General features: G+C 48.3%; 12 protein-coding genes across 16 annotated transcripts; 5 read left to right on the top strand and 7 right to left on the bottom strand.

Annotated features, from left to right (window-relative positions):
- Positions 1 to 1,990: 1,990 nt before the first annotated feature.
- PPTG_21379 (hypothetical protein) lies at positions 1,991 to 3,319 on the bottom strand (the record flags this gene model as incomplete). The annotated part of the gene is made up of 1 exon (XM_008897389.1): positions 1,991 to 3,319. One exon carries the CDS (start codon positions 3,317 to 3,319, stop codon positions 1,991 to 1,993), a length of 1,329 nt encoding a protein of 442 aa, XP_008895637.1.
- Positions 3,320 to 4,808: 1,489 nt separating this feature from the next.
- PPTG_04399 (hypothetical protein) lies at positions 4,809 to 7,339 on the bottom strand (the record flags this gene model as incomplete). The annotated part of the gene is made up of 4 exons (XM_008896644.1): positions 4,809 to 6,681; positions 6,744 to 7,100; positions 7,167 to 7,191; positions 7,257 to 7,339. 4 exons carry the CDS (start codon positions 7,337 to 7,339, stop codon positions 4,978 to 4,980), a joined length of 2,169 nt encoding a protein of 722 aa, XP_008894892.1. The 3' UTR covers positions 4,809 to 4,977.
- Positions 7,340 to 7,969: 630 nt separating this feature from the next.
- Positions 7,970 to 12,477, top strand: PPTG_04398 (hypothetical protein). Of its 3 annotated transcripts, XM_008896642.1 has the most exons (3): positions 7,970 to 8,485; positions 8,556 to 11,073; positions 11,156 to 12,477. In XM_008896642.1, exons 1-2 carry the CDS (start codon positions 8,001 to 8,003, stop codon positions 11,065 to 11,067), a joined length of 2,997 nt encoding a protein of 998 aa, XP_008894890.1. In that variant the 5' UTR covers positions 7,970 to 8,000; the 3' UTR covers positions 11,068 to 11,073; positions 11,156 to 12,477. The 3 variants fall into 3 exon arrangements, with proteins under 3 accessions (XP_008894890.1, XP_008894889.1, XP_008894891.1); XM_008896641.1 differs by having other exon boundaries at positions 8,556 to 12,477; XM_008896643.1 differs by having other exon boundaries at positions 7,974 to 12,477.
- Positions 8,516 to 13,212, bottom strand: PPTG_04397 (hypothetical protein). Of its 3 annotated transcripts, XM_008896638.1 has the most exons (4): positions 13,126 to 13,212; positions 12,919 to 13,008; positions 12,779 to 12,839; positions 11,070 to 12,690 (listed from the first exon to the last, which is right to left on the bottom strand). In XM_008896638.1, the coding sequence occupies exons 1-4, from the start codon at positions 13,183 to 13,185 to the stop codon at positions 11,105 to 11,107; spliced, it is 1,797 nt and encodes a 598-aa protein (XP_008894886.1). In that variant the 5' UTR covers positions 13,186 to 13,212; the 3' UTR covers positions 11,070 to 11,104. The 3 variants fall into 3 exon arrangements, with proteins under 3 accessions (XP_008894888.1, XP_008894887.1, XP_008894886.1); XM_008896640.1 differs by having other exon boundaries at positions 8,516 to 12,690; positions 12,779 to 13,008; XM_008896639.1 differs by having other exon boundaries at positions 8,516 to 13,008.
- An 86-nt stretch (positions 13,213 to 13,298) lies between these two features.
- Positions 13,299 to 14,004, bottom strand: PPTG_04396 (hypothetical protein). The gene has a single exon (XM_008896637.1). It carries the CDS (start codon positions 13,998 to 14,000, stop codon positions 13,380 to 13,382), a length of 621 nt encoding a protein of 206 aa, XP_008894885.1. The 5' UTR covers positions 14,001 to 14,004; the 3' UTR covers positions 13,299 to 13,379.
- A 437-nt stretch (positions 14,005 to 14,441) lies between these two features.
- PPTG_04395 (hypothetical protein) lies at positions 14,442 to 16,175 on the top strand (the record flags this gene model as incomplete). Its single annotated transcript, XM_008896636.1, has 1 exon — positions 14,442 to 16,175. One exon carries the CDS (start codon positions 14,442 to 14,444, stop codon positions 16,173 to 16,175), a length of 1,734 nt encoding a protein of 577 aa, XP_008894884.1.
- Positions 16,023 to 17,000, bottom strand: PPTG_04394 (hypothetical protein). The gene has a single exon (XM_008896635.1). The coding sequence runs from the start codon at positions 16,976 to 16,978 to the stop codon at positions 16,265 to 16,267; it is 714 nt and encodes a 237-aa protein (XP_008894883.1). The 5' UTR covers positions 16,979 to 17,000; the 3' UTR covers positions 16,023 to 16,264.
- A 110-nt stretch (positions 17,001 to 17,110) lies between these two features.
- Positions 17,111 to 18,469, top strand: PPTG_04393 (hypothetical protein; the record flags this gene model as incomplete). Its single annotated transcript, XM_008896634.1, has 3 exons — positions 17,111 to 17,322; positions 17,391 to 18,370; positions 18,432 to 18,469. 3 exons carry the CDS (start codon positions 17,111 to 17,113, stop codon positions 18,467 to 18,469), a joined length of 1,230 nt encoding a protein of 409 aa, XP_008894882.1.
- PPTG_21378 (hypothetical protein) lies at positions 18,360 to 19,421 on the bottom strand (the record flags this gene model as incomplete). The annotated part of the gene is made up of 2 exons (XM_008897388.1): positions 18,360 to 19,116; positions 19,182 to 19,421. 2 exons carry the CDS (start codon positions 19,419 to 19,421, stop codon positions 18,535 to 18,537), a joined length of 822 nt encoding a protein of 273 aa, XP_008895636.1. The 3' UTR covers positions 18,360 to 18,534.
- A 107-nt stretch (positions 19,422 to 19,528) lies between these two features.
- Positions 19,529 to 20,638, bottom strand: PPTG_04392 (hypothetical protein). Its single transcript, XM_008896633.1, has one exon. It carries the CDS (start codon positions 20,569 to 20,571, stop codon positions 19,615 to 19,617), a length of 957 nt encoding a protein of 318 aa, XP_008894881.1. The 5' UTR covers positions 20,572 to 20,638; the 3' UTR covers positions 19,529 to 19,614.
- Positions 20,639 to 21,389: 751 nt separating this feature from the next.
- On the top strand, positions 21,390 to 23,617 carry PPTG_04391 (hypothetical protein; the record flags this gene model as incomplete). Its single annotated transcript, XM_008896632.1, has 5 exons — positions 21,390 to 21,704; positions 21,779 to 21,969; positions 22,038 to 22,706; positions 22,765 to 22,833; positions 22,894 to 23,617. 5 exons carry the CDS (start codon positions 21,390 to 21,392, stop codon positions 23,615 to 23,617), a joined length of 1,968 nt encoding a protein of 655 aa, XP_008894880.1.
- A 1,995-nt stretch (positions 23,618 to 25,612) lies between these two features.
- PPTG_04390 (hypothetical protein) lies at positions 25,613 to 26,960 on the top strand (the record flags this gene model as incomplete). The annotated part of the gene is made up of 1 exon (XM_008896631.1): positions 25,613 to 26,960. The coding sequence occupies one exon, from the start codon at positions 25,613 to 25,615 to the stop codon at positions 26,804 to 26,806; it is 1,194 nt and encodes a 397-aa protein (XP_008894879.1). The 3' UTR covers positions 26,807 to 26,960.
- Between the last annotated feature and the right edge of the window lie 439 nt (positions 26,961 to 27,399).

Raw genomic sequence — 27,399 nt, 5'->3', positions numbered from 1 at the left:
GGGGGGACGATGGGAGCGAGAGTGCGGGCGAAAGTGAAGAAAAGATCAAGAGTGAAAATGTGAGCTTGGGCTCTTTCGGAGAAACCGAGTCAGACGTAGATGCACCAGACACAGACAGTATTGCTATGGGGAGGGCTTATTTGGAGGCTTTGGGGAAAGTTGGCGGCATTGAACTGCTTCAAGAAGATAAAACCCTGCGGGTGTTCCAGAATGAAGGTTTCATGGGCTTGTTTGCTCTACCCTTTTACAATGGATTTCCTCTCGCCTTCATGAAAAAGCCTCCCTGCTATTTCAATGCGCGAGCTGAACGCGTATATTGGGCTAGAGATAGCAGCTAGCTTGTGCCCGCTCATGCGCCTTCGAGACTACTGGTCAAACAACGAGTTCTACGGGCATGAGCTATTCAAAACGACAATGAATAGAGATCTATTTCTCGGAATCCGGGCTGCGCTTACGCTTTACCCAATCGACTCTGTTTCTGAAGAAGTAAAGCTGCGTGATCCGATGTGGCAGTGCCGTAGCATTCTCAACAACATCCTGAAGAAGTGCGTAGAGCTGGCTGTTCCACGCGGAGTGTCTGCTTTCAATGAGAGCTCGGTGCGCACAAAGGCTCGGTCCGCAGCAAGAACCTATCTACCATCTAAATCGGACAAGTATGCTGTTCGATTCTATGCACTTGTCGACTGGAAGACTCTATACGTACACGGCCTTTTCGACAACGGTAGAAGAAACAGTAGCATTTAGAGCGCTATACAGCTCTATTCCCGCAGATGAGAAGACCCATGGCGACTAAATGCAGCACTGATGACCTAGACCCAAACAGTGCAACTACATTGTGGATAGCAATGCTGTGCATGCAGCACCAGCAGTTTCCTTCGCCCAGTGGCAAACGGGTTGTGATCATGGATTCTTTCTATACACGTCATGCGTTTGCTAAGCACCTGCTGAGTATGAGCGCTGGAGAAATTCGTATAATCGGGACGTGTCGACTCAATTTTGTCGACGCACTGTCGCGACCTGCAGTTGAAGCTGCCGTTCTATCGCTAAAAGACGCTGAGGCAAGAACTTGGAAGCTGGTGGCTGCTATTGACATCGTCGGTCGTACAATGAAGAAGGCTGAGCAGGAACACAAAAAGCGTCAGAAAAAACTCAAACCCTCTCAAAGAACTCAGTTCGCACCTGATGTATATCATTCGCCTCACGCTGGATATGTTGTGTTTCGAGACAAAAAGGTAGTGGTGTTTTACACCAATGACCTATCCGCCACGCCAACTCAAGCCGTACTAATCGGTAGTACAGCTGAAGCTCACGTTTGCTGCAATGGTGAGGCTTTGATTCAACGCTGGACTGGTACGGAAGTTTTTCGACGATCCAACATTGCTGCTCCTGTGACTGTAACCGCCTACAATTAGTACATGAATGCAGTCGACCGATTCGACCAGTTACGCAGTACAAATCCGACGCAGCCGCGAGAAAAAAGGCTGCAAATGAGTATATTTACCTGGTTGCTCGATGTCGCAATACACAACACGTTTGCGTTGTATCAAGAAATTGCTGATTGCTCTGCACCCAAGAAACTATTCGCCAAATGAAGGAAGAGATTGTCAACATGCTGGTAGCCCAGCAAAAGCAGTTTGTACAACAGCTGAGGATAATTGCGGACGGGCAGTCCCCTTCTGGCTCGTTTATGTCAGGGCCATGATAAGAAGGATAGCTGAGAATGCGTCCCAAATGTGTTCCCAAACCCAAATAAATTCCCAAACAGAGCGGTGCCTTGGGAACATATTTAGGACAGTATAGCGATCCCTGGTGTATTTTTAGTAGAACCTTTTGAAGCGTATTTAGGAACGAGATGTCGGGAATATATTTGGGAACGACACACTGGGAACATATTTGGGAACGGAATACAAAAACAAATTCAGGGATTTTCAGGGATTTGTTTATCAAGAGCTCGCCCTACTCAAACTCTACCGGTGCGCAGTTTTTTGTGTTATTCCTGCTCTTGTTGCTCGCAAAATGCGCGATACGCTGCTGGAATCTCAACAGTGATCAGGTTTCCGTGTGGCGGAGCCTCTTGACGATGGTGGCGGATATCTTCTATGAGCTCAACGTGATCCTTCGACTTCTGCTTGATCACAGCCATAAAGGGCAGCAAATTGGGGTGTGCTGACGAGAAGGACTCGTTAAGGTCCCTGTTGAACCTCTCCAGAGCGTTGTTCGTGCGATTGACGATGTCCATCGTTTCACTAATCGCATTTACGTTCCATAACGCAGGATCGTAAGTGCGCATCCACGTGCGTTTGAAGTAGCGCCAAAACGTGTCCCATTTGACACGATGACCTGACTCATCCACGCGGCTACGGACGAACGGAATCCCTTTTTCTGCGATTTCGTCAATTGGTATCACGGTCAGCACATCAATGGCACCACTGGTCATCACGTGACTTACCGTCTCCTTTGGAATGCGTAGGTCGATCAGTTTGCGACGCAGCGCCTGCTTCCAGTGGAAGAGGCAGCCTACAATGGGGACACCAGCAAATTGCTGACGCACAGCGTTGACCAGACCCAGTTCAAAGTCACACGTGACGTAGCGCGGCTCAACTTGAAGATCGCACTGCATGATGACGTTGTCGAGCAGGTGCCAGTAGGTATCTTGGTACTTGTCTGGTAGCAGTACGTAGAAAATGGGTAGGTAGAGTTCGAAGGCTGGATCATAGCTCATGACTACAGCAAGCTGTGCAAACGGCTTTGGGCACACCTTAAACGTGCAGTCCACAAAAAGTGGATTCTTTGGGTACTTGAGCAGACGAAGCAGGTCCGGATGCGCAAACCCAATCATGCGCTTGATTACCCCCGCATGAGCGTAGACGTAATGAAATTGTAGGAACGGCCGTTCGTCATCAGGGCTGACAAATACCGTAGGTTCGAGCTCGATAGCTCGAAACACGTCTCCGCCTGTGAGCTCCTTGCGCACGTTCTTCACAAACGAGACAGCCCTGTGACGGGGCAGGTAGCGGAGGCTGGTATTCTCGCCGTGCTTGCGATGGAGGTGCCGGATTGCAGCCTTCCACACTGCAGAAGGCGCAACCGACATGTCGGTAGTCGCGAGGGCCTCGAGAACCTCTCTCATCTCTTCCGTAGCTTCTATCACTGTCTCAGATTCGCGCACACACGCGTGCTCACCGACTTCTTCAATAGATCCGCTAGACTTGACGATCAGACGAGCAGGGCAACTGGCCGATCGGAAGTGACTACAAATGTAGTACACGGTCCCGTTGTAGCGGCTCTTGACTGAGTAGGTGAAGTTCTTGTGCTCCATAAATGAAAATCCCAAATGACAAGCATGTAAATTGTTGTTTTGAGTCTCAAAAAATGGTTGGTTCTCGCCTACTGCTAAAAACGAAACAGAAGTTGATGAAATGTTGCGCTTATGAAGTTATGTTGCTGTAAAGCTGCTGAGATGTTGCCCAATTTGGGACACTTTAATCGTCGATGTTTATTATACAGTTTATTAGTGCCCGAATACGTTCCCAAACCGATGATAAATAGTACATATTTGGGAGCACACATTTGGGTTTGGGAACATATTTAAGATGCATTATCTCTAATCGATAAGAAGTGCCGTCTTAGCAACATCATCATGTTCAAGCATGCAAACACTGCTACAAAAAAAATTGGACGAGTGCGACCACCCATCAAACATGGTTCCAAAATCGCTCGGGAGCACCCGTAGCAGCCTTCAAGTTTGCGTGAGACCGGAAGCTCGCCAAACGTCACTGTGGTAGGCCGTATATGTGCTACTCGACAGTGATGTAGGATATTGGGTCTACACGGCCACTAATGAGAACCTCTCGTGGTTCATAGCCTCGACACCTTAACGGTGCGGTGGCCAGTATATTTGCTGAACAGGACAGGCGACTAGGGAAGCGGGCTGACAAGGTCATCGGGTTAGCTTGTACTTAAAGTTAAATGGCAACTATGTTTTATCATAAGAAAACACAGTACTTGTCACATACGTATATGTGGTAGCAACCATTCCGATTTTTTTTAATATTTAGTTAATATTGGGTGGAGTAAATAAATTATTAAAATATGTAGCATTTTTAAGTACAAAGGTTATTTTTATAAGAATCCAAAAATATAAAATACTATCATCTATGATAAATACATCAAGAGAGTCGCTTCAAGTTTCTTCTCTGAAGTTTTATCAGATTTAAGGAAAGATCTGACAGCAAGTATGCTTTCCATGAAGTCAAACCTGATAATTTATTCAATCTGACAATGATCAAAACGATAAGGTTTAATACAAGCTTCAAAAAATGCAAAAAATATACAATATTCAACAAAACGAAACCACGGTATAATCTTATAGATTTCATGCGTGTCGTTCGACCGTCCACCTCAGCAAAGTGCGATAATATATTAGCCAATGGTAAGCACAAATGTAGCACGAAGGGAGCTTGGTCAATCAAGGCAACTTCCTAAAGTGTCATATCACGTAATTGCCTCGTATTTATGAAGGGTTAATACAAATTTGCAGTGATTTAATACAATGACGACTATGAACATCGATACTTGTGGCAGACCAATAAACTATACAAAAATTGTTTAATGTTACCTTTGTTGTCGCCCTCTCCAAGTATGTCAGTTTAAAGCATGGAATAGTGCGTGAAATATTCAAATGAACTTATAACCGTCTGAAATGATATCTTTGGTTCCACACAAGTATGTCAGAGCTTGGAAATCTTATATGATTTTTTCTTTGTTACCATGGCGTCCAAGCCTTCGAAAAGTTAGTGAATGAATTCCTGAGAGCTTCTTCGGTGAAGCACGACTTTGAATTAAAAAAAAATCACTCTGAGAGCAATTTCGATCTGTTATTCTTCCAAATTCTTGTCAGCTTCCAGCAACCTTTGTTCGAGATTCCATGTATCTCTTCTAGTTGTCCACCTACTGTCGTAAAGTCCATATTACATATTAAACAGCTACGTATGTTGTTTGCATCTCAACCATTGGTGTCCACTGTAGCTTGTCCCACAGCACAGCTCGATCTGTAGTCGACCACTCGGAGACAGAAATATGGTTGCCTTTCGGTGGTTTATGAGCGGAGCCGTACACTACCGCGTGCAGCGACATTGTAGAAACATTCGTTTTCAATTGTTCAGTCTTGCTTTGTCCCTTCTCCAGCTTTAATGTGAGATTAACAAGACGCGCGACCAACACTTCATTGCCAGAGCTGGGGTGGTATCCCTCTGCAAATCCAAACAAGCTTACATCGAGCGACTGACCATCGCTTGACACTGTTCCCGTGTAGTCTCCAATGCACCAGCCTCCTGCCGTCGCAATCATGGATGATATGCCGCTCGGCAGCACACGGAAGACTCGAAGCTGTCCGTCCAGTATTAACGTCGTTGGTGCTCGAGTTGTATTCGGTAAGACTGGAAATACCGATCGGAATGACAGGCAGCAGTCGGTCTCTCCAAGCGAGACGTCGACGCAGCTGAATTCATACATGAACTGCGCGATATCAACAACGCGATAATCGCCAGACGATTGCCTACCCGATGAGAGATCAAGGGTTTGCGTTGACTCAGGCAAGAGCATCCATCGTTGTCTGAATCCATGATTGGTTGGGCCTTGGGTAATGTTTCGAACTTGAGAAGTCAGGGAAATCGTGGCCTCTCTCGCTTGAGCAACATATACTTGAAAGATTTCACTTAAAGCGTTCAGCAAGCTCTCTGAGTTTTCCTTCCACTCGAGTAAAGCTGAAATCTCCGATCGGAGTTCGTTGAAGCTGTCCCGATCATATACGACCGATAAAACATCATCCACGAGTATCGGTAAAGTTAAATACTGATCTCCAAAGGGGGCATCATAGGGAAGCTCGCGTACTAAGCTGTCGAAAACGTCGTACACAATTGACACCAACGATACAAAGTGCTCGTTCAGCACTGATTTACTCGTCATATCCCTCGCAGCGATGAACGCAGAATTCAGGTGCCACTGGATAACAGTAGACGATAGCACCCGCAGAAATAAATGCACGATCACTCGACTCACGCCTCTTTCTTGGTCTAAGTGGACTCCTGTATCGACGCTGGTAGCTGACGGAATGCGGATCGGAGGATAGAATGAATTACCCAGAACGTCATTCAGAAGTGAAATGACGGCGTTCTCCAATTCTGTAGACGAGACTGGTGGAGTCCCTCGCAATCCAGCTGCACGAATCAAATACGAGCGAACGTAAAGACCAACTCTGCTGGTACTAAACTCGATATCTCCACGTTTTAGGAATTTGAAAAACTTCCACAAAATCAAAATATGTAGCCCTTGTTCCAGGAATTCCGCGCTACCAATATTTTTTAGCGGTGGAATCTCGGCGTCTTTATGCTGCTGTTCATCCCCTCCCATGTTATCACCGGGGATATCTGATGCCGGAAGATCAGCGTTACGATGATTAGTCGATCGTCGGGACGACACTAGCGAGAACGCAAGTGATGCGTGTCGCGCCAGCACGGATGCTTTGATATAACCCCCTGGTTGTTGCTTACGAGCATGAAGTTGGAAGACATAAACAACGAAATGGTGTGTCATTTCTCGGTGTTCACGACTCGTGCCACTGTCGTAGTTGTAGAACCACTTTGGGGGCGTGTGGCTATTGATCACATACAGAGCGGCATTCTGCAGTCGAAAGTCAAGGTTAGTCAGTAGTAGAGGAGGCACTGTCTCGTTTACTATCGAACCTTTGGATGTCCCTGTTGCATCTCCCTCTTTGCACGCAACCAGACCGCGTCCTCATTCGGTTGCTCTGGAAGCCACTCCTCAGACAGTGTCACACTTTCACCAATTTGAAGACTGCGCTCGATCTCATGTCTGCCTTTGTCCTCATCTCCTCCAGCCCCAGCGTCTCGAAATAAAGACACGAGACTAGGAGACCACAGTGGAGCGACGTGCGATGGTTCGAACCGAGTGCACACCAGCAACTCATCAAGGACAGTAGAGCTCACGTCCTCTGAAAAGGTCACAAGTAGATGCACTGAGCATCCACAGTAACTCCGCTCGATATGTCCAGGACAGCAGTGCGGGAAACACCTCAGCAGCTACAAAAGTGGACAATATTGAATTAACACTGGTTGTGTGGGAGACAGGGTAATAGTGTTCTTTACCTTAACCCCTCGTCCGAGGTTACTCCTGCGAAAACTGCTATTAGCGAGATATCTTTTAAGTTCACGACTACCCAAAATCGGATATCCTACCGGGCATACTCGCGTTTGAAGAGCGGGTGCTCCTCTTCACTGCAACCGAGGCGTAAGAAGCGACAAGACACCACGTGTACCATCGGGTAATCGTCAAGCTGGGGGCGTTGGGGAGTCGGCGGTTGACGGCGTTTTTAGAGAGTTCGTTTCACTACGTTCGTCAGAAAAAAGGTAGCTACTGCACAACGTCCCTCGCCGATGGACCGTTGCGAGCGCTATTGTCAAAATCTATCCTGATTTTTGCATTTTGCTTTCTCCAAGAACAAATGTGAACTTTTTGAATAATAAGATCGGCGATGTATATCGCGTAGCGCGAGCGAAACAACCAGGCGTCAGTACAGTAGAAAACCCAATCCGTGCCAATTGCTAGACCTGTACGACATGGAGCAATCTGTCTACTGTTTGGCATAAATTAACCGTGATAAAGCGTCTATCCGAAGTTTCCTGCGCACCAACGATTGTACTGGACCCGATTCCTATGTTGTTATGTGCGAATAGCAAAAGAAGCTCGCTTCTAATGAACACACTTTGAAGACTTGCGATCTCGCTTTGGAGAAAACCCAGTATCCAGGATGGGTCCCAGCATCTCGCCAAGGTGCTTTTACGTTTGACGAAACTGCTGTTTCATTGTTTCATTGGCTTAAAACCCCTTCGCCTTTTTACCCAATCCAGCAATTTGCATTTTTCAACCAATTGTTTCACTTCATTTTTGGCGGGAACTTGCATTGTTCAATATCATTCGCAATGGACACCGGTGGCGACGCGTCTCCTCCAGCTTCGCCTTCTAACTCGGGCGCTACGAACGCTCCGACGTCCGCTCCAGCGGCATCAGCTACGCCTACATCCAACGCGCCCAACGCTACCTCTGCGCTCGCGAACGGCCTAGAGGACAGCGAGAACGAAAGCGATAACGATGACAGTCGAGGTCGCAAACGCCGACGCCTGCGCCGCGGTGATGCGCCGTCATCGCCCCCTGCCGGTGCTCCCGCGTCACCAACACTGAGTCAAATCGCGAATGGAGATGACGCAGATAACATGGACGACTTTGTAGTGGGGGATATGGAGCGAGAGGAGGCTCAGGGCGATGACGACTATGGGGAACAAGCCGAGGAGCTGGACGAGGAGATCGTGGACGAGTTGGACATCCAGGAACGCGAGAGACATTACTTTAGTGAAGACGAACTGGACGACGATGTGGACGGCGAAGATCTGGGCGAGAACGCAGAGATGTAGGGCTTTTAAAACTAGGATTTCTAAAAACCTAGACGCTAAATTAGTGACAATTTTGTTATTATGCAGGGATTACCGACGCATGGAGACGTTGGATCGCTATGATACGAACATGCTGGACACGAGGCAGTACGAAGACATGGATCTGGACACGAGAAGAGCCGTAGAAGACGAGCTGAACCGTCGAGATGCCCGCGAAGGCCGCATCGCCCAGGTGTTTCAAGAAGACCAGGAGATGGAGCACGACGATGCTCATAGACGGAGATTCAGACGCCGACAAGAAGGAGAAGATGGATACGACGACGTGGGAGGCGCTGCAGACCACGATGAAGAGCCCATTAACTTGGAGCACTTCGATGTGCCTCTCCGAGAGTGGATTGCCACCGAGAGGCCGAGAAACGAGATCAAGAGGAGATTCCGGAATTTCCTCAATACTTTCGCGGACGGCAAAGGGAGACTGGTGTATCACGAGAAGATCGTGCAGCTGGCGCAACGCAACGAGCAGTCTTTGGAGATTGAGATCGGCGATGTGATTCACAGTATGTCGATGGTGGCGGCGTGGTTGGTGGAAGCTCCCAAGGATATGCTGGCTATCTTAGACGAGGTGGCGAAGGAGGTGGTGCTGGCGCTGTTCCCGTACTATTCGACGATCCATCAGCAGATTTACGTGCGTATTCTGGATCTCCCTGGTACTGAAAGACTGCGAGACTTGCGTACAGCTCACTTGAATTTTCTTATCAAAGTTTCAGGCGTCGTGACGAGACGTACGTCTGTGTTCCCGCAGCTCCAGCTGGTCAAGGTGAATTGTCCTGGCTGTGGCGCTGTATTGGGCCCGTTCACGCAGCAGAGTCAACAGGAGGTGAAGCTGAACGCCTGTCCGGAGTGTCAGTTCCGTGGCAACTTTCCTGTGAACAGCGAGCAGACAGTGTACCGTAATTTCCAGAAGATTACACTACAGGAATCTCCGGGCAGTGTGCCACCAGGTCGTGTGCCTCGCTCTAAGGACGTCGTGCTGGTGGGAGATCTCATCGATAAGGCACGACCTGGAGACGAGATCGCAGTGACTGGCATCTACACGAACACACCAGACCCGACGCTGAACTTACGTGATGGATTCCCTGTGTTCCGTACGGTTATAGAAGCCAACCACGTTGAACGTCGTGCTGATGTACTGGGCAGTCAATTGCTCACTGCAGAAGACAAGAAGCAAATCTTGCGACTGGCTAAACAACCGGATATTGCGCAGAGAATCATCAACAGTATCGCGCCGTCTATCTACGGTCACCAGCAGGTCAAGACGGCGCTGGCGCTCGCGTTGTTCGGCGGTAAACCCAAGTTTATCAAGAACTCACGAGTGCGTGGCGACCTGAACGTGTTGATGGTCGGAGATCCCGGTACAGCCAAGTCGCAGTTCCTCAAGTTCGCAAAGCAGACAGCTCCTCGTGCTGTGTACTCGACCGGTAAAGGAGCTTCTGCTGTGGGTTTGACGGCTGGTGTGTCTCGTGATCCGTTCACGAAGGAGTGGGTGCTACAGGGCGGTGCGTTGGTGTTGGCAGACAAGGGCGTGTGTCTGATTGATGAGTTCGACAAGATGAACGAGCAGGACCGGACGAGTATTCACGAGGCTATGGAACAGCAGAGTATCTCGGTGTCTAAGGCTGGTATTGTCACGTCATTACAGGCTCGTTGCTCGGTGATAGCGGCTGCGAATCCTATCGGTGGGCGATACAACGCTGCTCGAACGTTCGCTGAGAACGTGGAGCTCACAGATCCGATCCTCCAGCGCTTTGACCTGCTCTGTGTGTTGCAGGATAAAGTGGATCCTGTGGATGACGAGCGACTAGCAGACTTTGTGGTCTCCAGTCACATGCGAAGTAACTCAAAGAAGAGTCCAGAGGAGCAGGAAGGAGACGAAGAGGAGGAACTCAGTGCCATGACGCAGTCCATGCAAGTAGGTGACGCAGATGCGAGCATGACGCTGGACCAGGAGCTGCTGCGCAAGTACATTCTCTACGCTCGAACGTACGTGAACCCTGTTCTCGCGAGCGGACTGGACACAGGCAAGGTGGAAGCTTTCTACGCGCAGCTTCGACGCGCGTCACAGCACACTGGAGCTGTGCCTGTTGCTGTACGACACTTGGAGTCGCTCTTCCGGATGGCTGAGGCTCATGCTCGCATGCATCTGCGCGACACTGTGGGAGATGAAGACCTTGCGCTGGCTATCAGAGTGTTGACCGAGAGCTTGTGCGACGCCCAGAAGTTCACGTTCAAGCGGCAATGGCGACGTCTGTTCCGACCGTATCTGACGTATCGCCAAGACAACAACGTGCTGCTGCTTCACGTGCTGCACGAGCTGTTCAAGTCCGCACACGCCTACCAGCAACTCCGCATGCAGACCAACGCTCAGGCAGGACACCGCAGTCACAAGGAGACGACACTCACAGTGCTTCGAGACGATCTGCTGTCCAAGGCTAAGTCGGTGGGTATCTACGACCTGAGCGAGTTCTACGAGTCTGCAGCGTTCACCAAGGCAGGCTTCCACATCGACGAGGCCACCAACTCCATCATCAAGGACATATAAAAGCAGGTAAGTAGTCAGACAGCATGTCATATACACGTTAGAGTGCCTTGCCGTTGTACACGAGCTGATTGATCTTCTCCGGTAGCAGTTCGGCCATCTCTCCGCAGATCTTGAGCTCCGTCTGGAAGCTGCGACGTAGTTCTCTGCCTTGCTCTCCTTGGTGCTTGGTCTCGTACTTCCGGACCAGTTCAGTCACAGCTTCATGATACGCGAGACTCTGACGCCAGTACCCCACTGTTTTGGCCGTGTCGGATACGAAGGAGATCTTCCCACAGGCATGAGCGAGACCAAAGTACCCAAGCAGCAGAGTCCGGAACTCCTTGGGAGACAGAGCTTCGCCTGGAGGGAGACAAACGTCCTTCCCTCCACGCAACACACTAACCCGTATAGGATCTTCGGTGGAGTTTTCAGCATTGGACGAGGGATAGTAGAGCAGCAGGAACTGCTGGTAGCACTGAACCGCCTTGATCAAGTACGTCATGGCCTTGTCTCCTGTCTCCTTGCTCTGTTTCAGCTCGAAGACGTCGGCGTTAATCTCTGCGCACTCGAAGTAGAGCTCCTGCAGCAGATCAGTGAAGGCGCGTTCGTTCAACGTATCGCCCAGCATGGGGGTCAGCAGTGCCAGTCGTCGTCTCTGCATGGCCACACGACGTCCTCGAGCGTCTTCGAACGGGAGGAGACGACGGTACAAGGCGCTCTCTCGCTGTAAGAGACGCACATGCTGGGTCACAAACCCGTCCAAGACAAACACCTCTCGAGCTCGAGTACACGCACGAAGCCCCATCTTGAAGACGTCGCGAGCCTGGTCGAACGTCTCCACACTGGACGCCGGTACAAACATCATCCCGAAGCCTTCTTGACTCTGACTCAACTTGGCTAGAGTGGCTTCCATGCTGCTGGGTCGAGGCAGCACCGTATCGACGTCATCCACATCGAACCCCTCCTTCCTCAGCGCTGCAAGACGCAGCGTCGTCACGTGCAGTCGACTCCACGTCGAGTAGATCTCAGCGACCAGCAGCTTCTGGTCTTCGTCCTCCTCATCTCCGTGATGCAGCAGCATGAATTCACTCGCCTTCAGACACGTAGCGGCATCTCTGGGATTGTCCGTATCGAGGTAAAACTCCACCAGTTTCAGTGCATTGCAGACCCACTCATGAGCCCCTGCAAACCTCGGCGTGTCGTCCTGCTCTGCATCGTTCACGCACTGCAACAACTGCAGTTCTAACGTGGACAAACAGAACTTGGCCGACTCATCGGCCATGCCCAAACTCCCGTATACTTGGGCCAAGTAAAAGTGCGCGTGGGTCTGTGTCGCTGCCAACGCGTCGTCCTCTGTCTCCTGATGCTGCGCACACAGACTTTGACTTGCTGTTAGATAGCACAGCGCTCTCAATAGTCTCGACCTGTTGGACCAGAGCACTCCCAGCTGGTTCAGCAGCTCCACGACGTACACCACGAACTCGTCGTGTTCGTTCTTCACCTGTACCGCTGGCATCTCTTTCAGAACCCTCGGTGCGTCCTTCTCAGCCCCCGATTGGCCGTCATCTGACGTGATCTCCGTCGTAAACGTCACTAGCTCTGGGAAGAAGAAGTTTCCAGCTTCTTCTAGTGCTGGCTGGGCGTCTATAACAGCACAATAACATCAGTTTATAGGTTAAAACCCACTCTAGGCATCAAGATTGAAAGTATAAGCACGTGAAAACAGACGCACTGTGTGGCTCCTCCACTGCTAGGAACGTGGTTCCTAGTTTGGCAGTAGCAACAGCGTTTTCCTGCAAAAAAAATATGGTCCAAAAGGTTCGACGTTGAGTGTTGTTGGTTCTTATAAAGGCTTTAAATACTACTACGCACTGCGGGAGGCAGGGACGTGGTTCGTAGCTTTTGTAGGATCTCGATCACGCGGTATTGAGACGCGTAGGGCGTCGTCTCTGGGCATTCTTCCTGTTAATTCAGGGCAGAGGCAGATGTTTATAAATGTAAAGTTTGACGTTAGTACGGGGTAAACAGAGACCGGGAGGGCGTGAGGTGATAGAAGAGATCAAGGCGGTTCTAACGCACCAACGCAATGGCGTCAAGACGCTGCAGGAGCGCGTGGAAGTCCTCGGGGAGATCGCTCATATCGGTGGTTTGCCGCTTTTTGCTGTCCGTTCCAAAATGAGACGCGGCTATCCTGTCCTTACCACAGGCTACGCTGATATTTACAACTTGAAGTTTCAACTACCATACGAAAATGAGAGTAAGAGTATGGTAATATTACAAGTGTAGGTCGTACAAATGGAATATTACTTCAACGTAGCCGGTAACTCTCGTTCCTACGGCGTGTGCATCCAGGATGGCAGGTTACTGTCTCCCTGTTCAGGAGACGATTGGCGTGCTACTGAAGCTGGAGCTTGGAGTGACTCTTTCGGGATTGGCTGCACGATGGCGTGGAATGGCGCCGCCTCTTTCGGTAGTTGCGGTGCTGAGACGGCGATTGGCAGCGCTGCAGGCAAACGGACGGTCTCCATGTTGCAGCGTGGCGCGCTGTTGTTCCCGAAGACGAACATGGCAAGGATCTGCAGAAGCGCCATGGCTATAAGCGCCACGCCTTCGATGATAATGAGGACATTGTCATTGCAGTCGCACTGCTGGTTTCGAGTCTTGCCCAGTATCGCGGTCATGATGCCACTCACAGCGAAGATACAGGCACGACCGAGTCGGTACCGCATAAAGCCGAAGAAGAAGAAGAAAAGCTCCCACTTAGACTCGCCAAACGCCAACAGAAAGCCGAAGCAGACGCCTAAGAAGCAGAGACAGCCGAACTGAGCTTGACTGTCCACAGTCGAGTCGGACAATCTCAACGTGTTGAAGCCGGCGCACGCCACGATGAAGAGCAGGAGGCCCACGACAGCGCTCACGAAGCGCAAGAATCCTTTCGCAGATAACCACGCCATGGTAGTGATAGGGAGACTAGGAATATGAGGAAGTAAGAAATGCCTGTCTTTGAGGATGCAGATAATAGATAATAGGAGAATAGCAGTGCATCCAACGGTAATCTATCTAGAAGTGTCGCTTGTCGGTTTGAGTCCATGCGATGATTCTCAACGAAACGAGTGAAAATTTATCACTTTGAAGGCAGATTGTGTAACTTGAAAACCAAATGTGGATTGGAAGTGGTTTACTGGTAGGAAAGACTACATCCTCTTGATTCACGACTCTATAGGTCAACTATTCAGACGACTTTGCTTTAGTAATGTCCCCCTGAGCAACGAAAAGAAGCTTCTATATCATGCCTTTCTTGGCCACTTCACCAGTCCCATTTGCACCACCGTTATCTTGCATTTCCACTTTCAAATTAGCAATTCTCCGACGACTTCACGTCGTTGCAAGTCTCCATGAAGCTCTTTCTTGTCACCATTCTAGTCACTCTGATTCAAGTCTCCACAGCGTTGAAAGCCCATCTGAATGGCTGGTATCCCTGTTCCGACTTTACTTTTTCGGATGAAGGAAGTTCCGGTGATCTAGTGGCCGAATGCGCTATGTACAATGCACCACTGTGCTATCCTGGCATCTGTGATTCCGCTGAAGCAAGCGAGACTACGGTCGATATCTTCGTGAAGCGGATACTCGCAGTGAATGAAGATCCGGATAATGCCACGAACGTTTGGGTTCTACAAGGAGGTCCTGGTGACTCCTCCACAGCGATGGAGTCTTTAATGATTGATCTACATCAACAACGTGACGGTACAGTGAATGTATACACGATGGATCATCGGGGTACCGGACGCAGCACGTTTCTGGACTGCGTTGCAGCTCAAACGATGACAACCGGTTCACCTGGTGGCTCGAAAATTGACCCATTAGAAGTGCCTGCTTGTGCACAAGACCTGCACTTTAAATATGGAGATCTCACGTCATTCTCAGTAACGAGTGCGGCTACTGACATCGCAACGATCATTTCTAACTACACTAACGGAGCCAACACTATTGTATACGGTGTGAGTTACGGTACGGCGTTGGTAGAGCGACTCATCCATCTCAACCCTCCGACGGTCACGGGATATGTTCTCGATAGTATAGCGACTGTGTCTGGAGCTCCAGCGGACAAATTCGAGTATTTTTCAACGTGGAATGTCGATTTTGGTGCAGTGGGCGACAGATTCCTCGCTCTCTGTGAACAGGACAACAATTGTGCAGCTCATTTTGCTCCAAAAGGTCTTAGAAACACGCTTCAGAGCGTACTTACAGAGTTCGACAATGATCCTAACTCGACGTGTGCTGCTCTCATGTACGATGTCATCAGCGACCTGAAGTACGAACCACCGTCGCTAATACTACGAGGAGCATTGAGTGTGTTGTTGGGTCGGTTAACCCTCCGAAAGTTGATCCCTCCCGTCGTGTACCGCTTGAACCGCTGCACATCCGAAGATGTTGAAGTATTGACACATTTCATCTCTGCTCTCAACCAAGATACCGCATTTACCAGCCAAGACGATGCATTTTACTCGCCCTTGTTGTACTATCTCATCATCTTTTCCGAAATGTGGGAATCGCCATCCCCTTCGATAGAAGTGATGCGAACTCGGTTTACTAACGCTCGGATCTCGGACAGTGAAGTGTATATGAATACGCCATTGTACTGCGCGTTCTCGAAGGAGAACTCGACTGTGTGCAATAAGCTCAATGTGAGCAGCTACGTCGACGATGGTATCATCTACGACCACGATCAGTACTGGAACAAGAGCGCTCAAATCCCTGAACAAGCCAGTGTTTTACTATTAAACGGAAAACTGGATCCTATGACGCCGTACAAGTACGCAGAGTACTTACTAGAAGCTCTCGATGGGGACAATAAGGAGTTGATCACGTTCGATTATTCCGTTCACGACACTATTTCGTCGACGCTGTTGGCCGAAGATGGCGAGAGTGGTCATACATGTGGGTTGAATTTGCTGGTCTCGTACGTGAAAAATAGTGGCGACTTGAAGAAGATGAACAAGTCGTGTGTGGAGAACCAACCCGAGTTCAACCTCACTGCACCGTCTGAAATCGTACTGGAGTTTTTGGCTACAGAGGACGCGTACGAAGGGGTGTACAGCTCCGATGTTAGCTCGAGCGATGCCTTTTAAACAGGAGGATTACTCAACGCTAAGGATATCAAAACTTGTAATCACTACTTCGCAGTAATAACCTAATTACACAAGCCATTGCGTCGCTACTAGTATCGTCCATTCTTGTCTCCATCATCTCCACGTTCCTCGTCGCTCTCGTCACTGTCTTCCTCTTCATAGTCCTCCTCGAGTTCCTCACCAGGTTCCAGTCCTCGTGGCAGATCCTCCAGCACCTCCTCGATCTCCACAATGACCTCCTTCACCAATGGCTCAGTATCGTTCGGGAATACTGCCCTCATGTCCCCTCGATGATCCACCAAAAACTTGTCAAAATTCCACGTAGGAGCCACCGATGTGCTGTACTTGTCCGCGATCTTCTTAAAGAACGGGTGGGCCTTATCTCCCGTTACTGGCGTCTTGTCCGCAATAGCGAACGTGACGCCAAATTCTTTGTATCGATCCAGAATTTCGTCGACGTTTCCAGGCTCTTGGCCGGCGAAGTCGTTCGACGGTACTGCGACCACTACGAGGCCCTGTTCACCGTACTTCTCGTGTAGTGTTTGTAGCTGCTTTAGCTGGCCAGCGTGGCCGCATTTCGACGCTGTATTGACCACCAATGCCGCCTTGAAGCGAAAGTCCTGGGGTGTCAATTGACCATTCGGTGGCTGGATGGTGGCGAATTGGAGCACGTTCAAGAATCCTCGCGGTGTAGTTGAGAAGAAACGCGTCGTGTGTGACTGGTTGACGGCAGCAAAGCTCTGGATACGCGGCGAGAGCAGCATGGAGCGCTGCAGGCGAAGCACGAGCCTTGATGCAGCCATGACCACAGGTCCGGAGTTTTTGAGTGCGAAGATGGATACATTAGTGTGGTACATAATATTTGGTGGCAGTAGTAGGTCGGTGGCATACAGATGTAGCCATTTGCTTATTTGAAATGAAACGCCGTTGTTAGAATGGGTGCTGGGGCATCGACGAAGGCGTCCAAGGAGTTTGATGATGCACTAAACGGTACAGAAGCCACGGGCAAGTTGGTGGTCAGGAATTGCGAGCTTCTGGCTCTACCCCCAGAGTGGCTACAACGAGCTGTTCACTTGAAAGAGCTGCGACTAGAACACGCCAAGTTGAAACAATTACCAGCGAGCTTCGGTTGTCTGCTATTACTCGAGTAAGTGATAACCTTACAGTGACTATATCTTATTTTATACTAATATTTTTTTTCTTTATAATCTGTAGACGATTGTCACTTTCTGGTAACCAACTGGAGACTTTACCGCTGTCATTTCATGAATTGCAGCGTCTGGAAGAACTCGATCTCAGTTGCAACGCACTTCGCTCACTATTTGGAAATTTCTGCAATCTCGGAGCTCTTCGGCGTTTATTTGTACACGAGAACGCACTTAAGAAATTGCCTACAGAATTTGGCGCCTTGAGTTCTCTCCAGATGCTGGACGTACACAACAACGTCCTGAAAAAGTTGCCAAAGTCGTTCCCGTGTCTTACACAGCTCACACGACTCGATTTGAGTCGAAATAAGCTTCGAAAACTACCTGAAGCCTTTGGAAATCTAAGCGCTCTTCGAATTTGTAACCTCAGTCGAAATATGTTACGCGAACTACCGGAATTTTTCGGGATGCTGGGAGCTCTGGAGGTGCTGTCATTATCGTACAATGCTCTGTACAAACTTCCAGTTTCTTTTGCAGAGCTCGCCAGTCTCACGAATATATCGTTCACAGGGAACAGAATCGAGTGTTTCCCAGTCCAGATAAGTGCTCTTAAAGCGCTGGTTACATTTACGTACGCTGAGAACAGACTTCGACTCTGGAAACCAGGAGAGAAGTATTTTCTAGAGGAGGAAGCACCGGAAAACGATCAAGTATTGGATACTGAAGCCATTGTGGAGATGGATACACTCGGTAGTAACCCACTTGCTACACTTGTAGCCATCCAATATCTTGATTTGAGTGACAATGTGCTGGAAGTTCTTCCGTCGCGTGGCTGGGAACATCTTGAGATGCTTCTTCATTTGAAACTTACTCGCAATCGACTTCAAATAATACCCTCAGGAGTTGGGAATCTGCCAAAGCTACAGCGTCTCGATATCGCAGCAAATAAACTGAAAACTCTTCCAAATTCCCTCTTTAGCAACAAATCGTTGGCGTATCTCGACGTTCAACATAACAATCTACAAGAAATTCCAGAAAATGCCGGCGAATGTGAAGCTCTCGTGAGACTTATATTAACTAAAAATCGAGATTTACGCGGCCTTCCTGGCAGTCTTTGTCGCCTCACTAAACTTGAAGAATTACGCGTAGACAAATCCTGTTTCTTAGCGCTTGAAGAAGACCTGACAGCGTATTGTCGAGAGCTCGCCCATTTCTCAGCTGAGTAAAGATTTAGCCGATATCGGTGGTAAAGCTCTGAACGGCTGGTGAGCTTCAAGAAGCACGATAAGTTCACGTTGGGCTGCAGTCGGTTGATCCGACGATAGTCGAATATTCGCCAATTGGAGCGCTGTGAGGCCATCACGGTCCAGAATTTCAGCAATATTTGGCTTCGCTAACAGTAGACGGACACAACGTTCATGACCGCCGAAGACAGCGAGATGAAGCGGAGATCGTCGTAAATTGTGGGTTAGTAGGGTAGGATCAGCGCCACATTGGAGAAGGAGATCCAGGATGTCGATGTAGCCATGTTGAGCTGCGATGTGAAGAGGGGTGAGAGCGTCATCGGACTCGTCCAGTCTGGCATCCACGTCTGCATCGGCTAGGAGAAGCTCTTCGACTGCAGAAAGGTGACCTTCACGAGTGGCTACATGGAGAGCTCGCCAGCCTCCAGAACGTGTAGCTTCCAGTCTCTTCTTAATGTCGATTTTGGTTTCTACGTTATTAGGTTGTAAGAGACAATGGATTGCAGTTGCATCGTCTAACATCGCAGCACAGTGAAGTGCTGTCCACCCTCCCTGCAATGAATATCAATATTTTCTTAGTGTCACAACCATTGATATTTGTAGCCATGTTGACATACACTGTCGGTATCCGCCAGATCTAACCCGGATTGTTGCAACGCATGGACAAGCGCTGGATGAAACTCATGTTGCGCTGATGCGAGGCCGTGAAGTACCAGTGGCTTGGCCTTGGAGTTGATAATTAAACTTGTTGGAACGAAGTTGCGTGGTCGGCCGCAGCAGTGACATAGACAGTGTTTTTCATCGGCAGCTTCATCGTCCTCATTTATCTTCCAGCAGATAAAGCACTCCCACTTCATATTAGCGTCACAATGCCAACTGCTAGATAATAGATACGTTGTATCGAAAGGTTCAAGAGTAAATATAGTCACTTGCACAAGTCTCCAAGTGCAGTGTATCCATTTAATCACGCTAAGATAAAAGAAACATTTTTTTATTTTATTCTTTTTTTTTACGAATGGTGCTAAAACATTTGATTTTCACACTTTCCATTTAGACTTGCTGGTCGGTAGTGGGGGTCGATTTCTCGAATGAAGCATGCGTTTGCTTGTACATGTCCACGAGGTGTTGACCACTGGTCGTTGGTGGGTATTTGGGCGGATTCTCTTCACTCACACAGTTCGGGAAGCACTCGACTTGACACGTGAAGTTGGGTTCATAAAAGAACGGAACGGAGTATCGCTCTTTACCCGATGCATTCACCACCCGATGTAGAGTGGACTTGAAGATTCCATTGGTGAATCTCTCGGCCATATCTCCGATATTGACCACAAATGCGTCATCACGGGGTGGGACATCAACCCATTTGCCCTCATGGCAGATCTGGAGTCCTCCAGTCATATCCGTGGACAGCAATGTAATAAGTCCATAGTCTGTGTGAGCCCCAGCTCCAAACACGCCATTGTCCACGTCAGACTTCTCTGGCGCATAGTGCAGCAGTCTCAACGCTGCCATGGGCTTGTCGAACATCCCTGGACCATCGAACTTCCCCTTCTGTCCTGCAGCTTCAGCGAAGAGTTTGGCTACATTGAAGCCCAACTCGCACATGGCTACATGGTACTTCTCCATTGTCTCTTGGAACGTAGGGAACTTTGCCTTATCGGGGAAGACATTGGGCCCATGAAGAGGCAACTTCATCTCGTCACTGTCCAGGGGAACGTGACGACAGATGTAATAGCCCTCTTTGGTGTCGCCTCTGGTCTGCACTGTCGGGTCCAGCGTCTCCTCATTCATGAGCGTGTATCCTCTCATGTATTTGTTAGCCAAGACCTTCTGCTTCTCCTCTAGTGGCTGGCTGAAGAATGTAGCCATCTCCTTGTACACTTGAGCCTTGAGCGTATCGGGAATGCCGTGGTTCACGAGATAGAAGAAGCCCACGTCCGTACAAGCACGACGTAGCTGTTCCGCCGCATTGGGACTGCAGAAATCTACTTCAGGAATAGCAACCATCTAGAGGTTCGCGGGGACCGATAATGAGATCTTGGTCGCAGATTGAAGGGGGATCCTAGGAATAGTGAATCCAAGTGTGATGAGTATTCTGTACCCATGACCTGATGGATACATGACCGTGATGCACAGCGCGTCAAATGGCTACACTTTAGCTACAAGACGTGGTGAAGATATGCTTCGCTACGGCATCTTTTCTCTTTGTTTTTATACTTTGTGGTCGCACAACTCCGTTAGCAAAAATGTCGGAAGCCGTACGCTAAATGTAGAGATCTGTATGAAGAGCGTCGGAACCCCAGATTTAGCAAGACGGAGGAGGACCTTTTGGGCTATTCCAAGCGTTCACTCCTTGGGCACGTACTTGCACTTCTCTCTCAGTCGCTTCAATAGCAGTTTGATCCTTTAAAATGCGGCCTGGAAGTCCGCCACGGAAGGTCGGATGGGGGGAGGACCTCGACGTCGACTCCACGCACTTGACTTCACCCACAGATGATATCTTGTACAATTCAAGCCGCGTTGCACCAACCACAACCATCCGAGGCCCAATGCTTGTAAAACCAGCAACAGCACCGGAACTACCGACGTTGTTAACGAAAATTCAACCGGGTGAAGGTTCAATACGCAGAGATAGTGTCGACAATCGACCGTCTTCGGCTATGAGACGCTTCAGTTCCAGTATCTCTACAGCTCTTCTTCCACTACCGCAAACGAAATCTGTATACTTACAAATTCTGTTCGCTGGAGTGGTGGTAATTTGCTTGGTATGGACCGTTTGGCTAATCATGCTAAACGCAGCGCCAAATTACACGGTAAATCGCGTCATGAACACCGAGAATTTCGATAATGGCGTCTTCTGGTTGTTTGTGGACCCGTCTCCATTTCTGCTGTGGCTCTCTGTGGTTGGATTGTCTGTTGCTGGAAGTGGGTATGTAGCCATTCTCGTTAAGATGGTTACTCGTCCTAAACGACGAGTGAGTCAAGTACCTGGTTCTCTACGATCTTCTCCAAAGATCGAAGCCATTAAAAATGCATCAGAGAGATTACATACTGCTAATAAACTCGCACGCCGTGTCACTTCGTCGGCTCAATTACTACTCGCGCTCGCACAGACAGATAGCGTATCTCGTCAACTTGCCGTATGATTTTTTTTTTTTTCCTTATCCTGTTAGATGCAACTTAAGCTAACGGATATACTGTTTTGATGGGATAGAAGCTCGGAATGAAGATTGGTGATTTAGCTTTCGAGACCGTTCTGCTTATCCAGGTTTTAGAGGCAGGATCACCTACGCCGATTGTAGCCATCTTCACCATAATCATCGCGTCCAATGCGTTGGCGTGCACCACCACGATGTTTTTACCATTCCAGCGCATTGGGCTTATCGAGACGCTAGTAGATCTGCTGTACGAGCCCCTGATTATTTCATGTGTTGACCAGCTCTAACCTATTATTCTTGTTTCAACGATACCAGATTCGATCTCCTCATCGTAGTTGGATGTCCTATGCTGGTGCTGGTATACTGCTTATCAACATTTAATTTCCCTCGGGATAAGTACGATATCAACCACGAAGTGTTCCCACCCGGATGGTTCGAACAGCAAGCGAGCGTTGTAGCGGATCCAGCGCAGACCGCAGTCATTTACAAGAGTTTAAAGTCGCTACGTATCTCTTCTACGCTCGACTTTTTTGCTCGAATGGGAGTCCACGCCACGTTGTTTCTGCGTCTTCGTCATCTCGTAAACCTCATCCAGACCCCGTGGAAGCAACGAGTGTGCGTGTACCCAAGAAAACATCGACCTGCTGCAATTCTATTCGTCGTTTACGCTATTCTCCTGGTCGTATTTGTGGAAGAAAGCGTCAGGACTTCTACGATAGCATGTGATCCGCATCCTGAATGTGCTGTACATGCTCGACGATGGACAATTCTGGAGAGCGGATCCTTAACGCAATGTCCATGTTTGATGATGATCGACCGCGACATCGCTCCAAAGTCCTATGCGGAGTGGGAACAACCCCTAAATGTGACTGAAAAAGTGGCTCAACTCGCAACAAGAGGCGATCTCCAGACCGTGCAGTTGACAAACCGATATCTACCAGTTTTGCCCAACGAACTTCGTCGCTGCACTGAGCTGAGGCATTTGTAAGTGCCCCAATTCTACAAGGAAAACTCGTGTATTCTAACTTAAATTTTGACACAGGACTCTGGAATATACGCATACACAGACACTACCGGACTGGTTCAAGGAATTTACAAATCTCGAATTCATGTGCGTCGATACAAACACTATCTCGATTTGTTCAACAAATTGATTATTTTTTATGGATAGACACCTTGAGAGCAAGTTCACAAGTCCATTCGTCGTTCTGCCGGACGATATGTTTAAAGACATGTCGTCTTTGACATTCATTCACTTTGCGGGTTTTGTACCCATGAAGCGGCTTCCGTCTTTTCAAGGACTTACGAACCTCAAATCACTTACACTGGCGGTGTTCCTGCTGTTAGATCAACTCCCAGATTTCGACCAACTACATCGACTCGAGCGTTTACTAGTCACGTGTGTTCCTGTTCTCGATAGTCTTCCAGATTTTGCTCCGATTAAGGAGACCCTCAAGTCGCTGATTTTAACTGATCGAGGAACTTGGTGCTGCAATGGCTTCTTGGATGAGTGCGATCTCCAGCACCCAATGTGTCAGATCCATCCTCTGTGGGGAACACCGTCGGCCTCGTGCTTAACCTCCGACCGACAGAAGGCTACTCCTGATACTCTGGCGCTGATTAAGAAATTCCCAGACAACGTCTGTAATGGTTTGCTGTTTCCTGGTACGTTAGAAGGCCCACCTACACCAGCCACGATGGATCCGTGTAATGGCACGCTTTATCGGCAATGCATCGATGCCAGCGGGGTCGAATCCATGTGCTACAACGCAAGATTCATGGGAATCGCATGTGACACAAATCCATTTCCCATCAAGATGAGGCGATACCAAATCGCTCGGGGTGTCGGTGATCCGTGTAACCCTGATTACGAGGCTTGGCTGGGATGCAAATGACTTGGTTACAAGGAAATCATGCGGTTTTCAGCTGTGTATTTGATTTGAGGCATAAAAGCACGGCTTTATTATCTTCATTAGGGGTAGCCGAACCTTCGAAATAAGCAAAAAAAAAAAAAAAAAAAAAAAAAACAACCGAGCCTAAAACATAAGCAGTTATCTTCATCGAATATAAACGAGGGAGACTCACTAATGCATGCATATTTCCCTTGGCAGAAAGGGTGGTTCGACACTGGGGAAGATTGGGGCAAGATTTGCCCTGTGATAAGAAGGTCGTCTGTTTGGCGAACTATAGGTGTGAGTCACACCTATAGTTCGCCAAACAGACTGTGAGGACACATCACTTATAGACGAAAAAAATCCCTCTATAATATAAGCTGATTATTTCTAACAAAAGCCACCTCAAGAGGTGGCTTAGACGAATAAAGGGATATAAGCACTTTCTTGGCAAAAAATATCAGCAAAAAAGTGGCCACGGTATCAGCAGTTTTTTTGCAAGGTTCGACTCCCCTATTTGTGTCGTTTCATTGTACTTTCAGTATTTTCATCAGTTAAACTTCAAATAAATCGCATTCAAAACTACGTTTTCAAAACTTTATCATATTATCAGGCCACTTGGAAGCCACGAAAAGCTTTTTGATCCGCCCCATATAATTATTTGGTGTCTAGCTCAGGCCCATTCTCAACCGCCTGTACCGCATCGCACAGTTCTTTTCTGTCCCATGGAGTCATACACCCATGGACAGCTGAAGTCGAGGAGATTTGAGTGGAGCTATTCATGTTTACTGACAGAGGTCACAAGTTGGAATACATACTGCAATCCCCCGTATTCAGAATTGCTCCAAATACATTCACCGCATCCCTTCACGGACGTTTTCTGTACGTTAACCTGTCTCTTGACATTCACATGGATATCAATACAGACTTCAAGACCATATTACGGTGAATCATGGGGGGCTTGTAACACCATAAAAAGTGGATATCAATGGTCACGTAAAAAGTATATTTTGAAGATACATAATACTTCGTATATCTATGCTTCGTAAAAACTATTTAGGCGATGAGGTTTTCTAGAAAAGCTACATATTCGCCATGATTTACTTCAATAGAGCTACTGAATGCTTTGCTCCTTGTTATTCACAGGATAATATCCTGCACGTTTTTTTTCCGACTTGGAGGCTCTCTTCTCCAGGTATTCCGACTGGGGTCCAGTGGAGACTCATATGTGTACCTATGGAACAGTCCATCTAGATTCTAGAGACAGGCTGTATTCAAGTTTTACTTACGGTCGTTCCCGCGTAATCTGGAATTGCATCAACGATGTACCTTCCAGTCTGGAATCCAGAGAGATAATTGGTGGATACAGACGGGATTTGATACTGTTCCTTGTACTGAGTTAAAATATAAATTGCGGGAAAATGTCGTCTACACTCTTAGCATCGTGAATGATGAGTTCACATTAACATAGTACATCTTCCATCTATAGACAACCTGTGCGACTGTTGCAGCCTCGCAGTCTTTATTGGTCCTACTTTTCCAGATTAGGCGGGGATGACTGTATTGAACAGAAATGTAGTATTCAAGATTTGATTATTCGCAATCAGTGATGTGTACATATGAATCATATGATATGATATGTAACATATCGGTACCGAAGTCCCCTATATATGGAGCCCATTTTATCGTATACGATTTGAATTTTTATTTTAAAACTACTTCGAAGTTCTGTTTTGTATGTATCACACCTTCTATATTGAATAATTCTGCAGCATTAGATCCAAGCCAAATTGAGAGGGACTTCTGACTCAAATCCAGAAGAGGCTGCGCAACTTGGCACTGCCAAGTGATTGTACATTTCAATCCCCATCTTCTAAGCGTATCGTCCTGCTCTGCATGCATTGCGTACTAATACACAAAGGCAGCCGTCACTTCGCAACTTGCTCCATACACCACAAGACCAACAAGAACGAGCGCAGAGGTGATAATACAGGAGGAATGCGTCTTTGTGCCGTCGTGCTACTGACAGCGGCTACCCTGGTCGTAAGTGCCAGCGCTACATTAGGCGTGAAAGCTGCAGAAAATGGTTTGGTTCATCCGGCTCAAGATGGAACTCAAGGCGTCAGCGTCAGCAAATACAGACTTTTGCGATCCCAGAACACTGCGGAGGACGAACAAGAGGAGAGGACGTTCGGTATCAAGTCGATCCCCGGCGTTGACAAAATCTCCAACTTCGTAAGCAACCAAAAACTGTCAAAATGGCTGAAGAAAGATAAGGACGCGGACGCCGTCTTCATGAAGTTGAAACTCAATACGGCTGGCGAAAGTATTTTTCAGAACCCCAAGTTTCTCGTCTGGGCCAAGTACGTGAGCAACTACAATGGCAAGCACGAAGACAAGATAGCGTCGATGTTCCCGACGTTGATGAAGCAGTACGGTCAGTCTCGTTTGGCAAGGATGCTCGAAGAAGCCAAGCAAGTGGGAACCACCAAAGATGTCGCCACCAAACTGCAGACTGAGCAGATGAAGTTCTGGAAGGATGCTGGGGTCACAACAGACGATATTTTCAAGTCGTATAAGCTCGACAGTGGAGTGACGAACTTGCTCGATAACCCTGGAGTGAATATTTGGATCCGATACGCTGACGAGTTCAACCCTGGCTCAAAGATAATGCTCTTCGAAAAACTCAGATCGACCTATTCAGACACGGCGTTGTCGCAGATTCTGATTGCGGCGCAAAAATCCTCGAAGACGGAATTGCTGGCATCAAAACTGCAGAACCAGCAACTCCGGGTTTGGCTGGACAGGCTGGAACCGCCGGAAAACGTCTTCAAGTTGCTCATGCTCGACAAGGGGGCAGATGGGCTTCTTGCTAACCCGCAACTGCAAACGTGGATCCGATATACAGAAACGTACCGAAAAGAGAATCCCTACGCGAGAAAGGTGACCGTGATAGATACTATGATGAGCTACTACAGCGACACCGCTATGTCAACTATCCTCAAGACGGCAAGGACGCATAAGGCAAGATACGCAGCTTCAGGTTTGGAGCGTGATCTTCTCGCTAGATGGGCGACAGCTAAAAAGCCAATCGAATACGTCACGAAGACTCTGAGGCCGTCAACAGCGGCGGAAAAGATGCGTGTGGAGGTCTTGTATCAATCAATGCTCCAAGCGGCTCGCTCTTCCTAGGCGAGACTCGTTGTTGCGAAGACGATGCTATGAACAACTAGCTTCGGTTTCAAATACTAAAGCAACACGATTATTTTTTATACAAGGGCGAACATACCGTAGCTCATACAGTTTGTGCTAGGGGAAATACGTTCTAGAGCCTCAAGTTATAACAGCACATATCGACATAAAAAGCTCCTTGCATCAACAATACTATTAAAAGTAGTAGTAGTAGTATATTTTCCGATCAGTGGTAATACTAACGAGTAGTAGGAGAAAAGGTTCTTATTGCTACTTAATCTAAATTAAATATTATTAACACAGTATAAGTGACTCAAGGTCAACCCTCGTACTGATATTACGATTCGTAATATACGAAGGCAGGGCACAGGAGCTCGTGGGGCGGGTATCGGTAGTTGTTGTCCAGATCAACAGAAGATCGGGGATACTGTGGCGGCCGCTGCTGGTACTGCGGGCTCAAATATCAGAATAGATGACAAGACGCAGCACGTCTTAGATTATTGAGGGATGCTGGCCATGACCGAGATCGACGGCGTGTTTGAGGTCACTGAGCCACCGTGTTGACTTCGCGCTGTTGCATCACGTTGTCAACA

Source organism: Phytophthora parasitica, assembly GCF_000247585.1.
Source record: "Phytophthora parasitica INRA-310 unplaced genomic scaffold supercont2.5, whole genome shotgun sequence".
Taxonomy (NCBI): domain Eukaryota; phylum Oomycota; class Peronosporomycetes; order Peronosporales; family Peronosporaceae; genus Phytophthora; species Phytophthora nicotianae.
This window is presented reverse-complemented; position numbering and strand designations above follow the sequence as displayed.

Bases quoted from the DNA above. Each gene is read 5' to 3' on its own strand.
- PPTG_04396 (XM_008896637.1), bottom strand. From the start codon at position 14,000: ATGGCGTGGTTATCTGCGAAAGGATTCTTGCGCTTCGTGAGCGCTGTC.
- PPTG_04394 (XM_008896635.1), bottom strand. From the start codon at position 16,978: ATGGCTGCATCAAGGCTCGTGCTTCGCCTGCAGCGCTCCATGCTGCTC.
- PPTG_04397 (XM_008896638.1), bottom strand. From the start codon at position 13,185: ATGAGCGATCTCCCCGAGGACTTCCACGCGCTCCTGCAGCGTCTTGAC. The intron at 13,009-13,125 runs GTGCGTTAGAAC...CTGAATTAACAG, and splicing joins GTCTTGACGCCATTGCGTTG to GAAGAATGCCCAGAGACGAC. The intron at 12,840-12,918 runs GTGCGTAGTAGT...TTTTTTTTGCAG, and splicing joins CCACGTCCCTGCCTCCCGCA to GAAAACGCTGTTGCTACTGC.
- PPTG_04392 (XM_008896633.1), bottom strand. From the start codon at position 20,571: ATGGTTGCTATTCCTGAAGTAGATTTCTGCAGTCCCAATGCGGCGGAA.
- PPTG_04398 (XM_008896642.1), top strand. From the start codon at position 8,001: ATGGACACCGGTGGCGACGCGTCTCCTCCAGCTTCGCCTTCTAACTCG. The intron at 8,486-8,555 runs GTAGGGCTTTTA...GTTATTATGCAG, and splicing joins CTGGGCGAGAACGCAGAGAT to GGATTACCGACGCATGGAGA.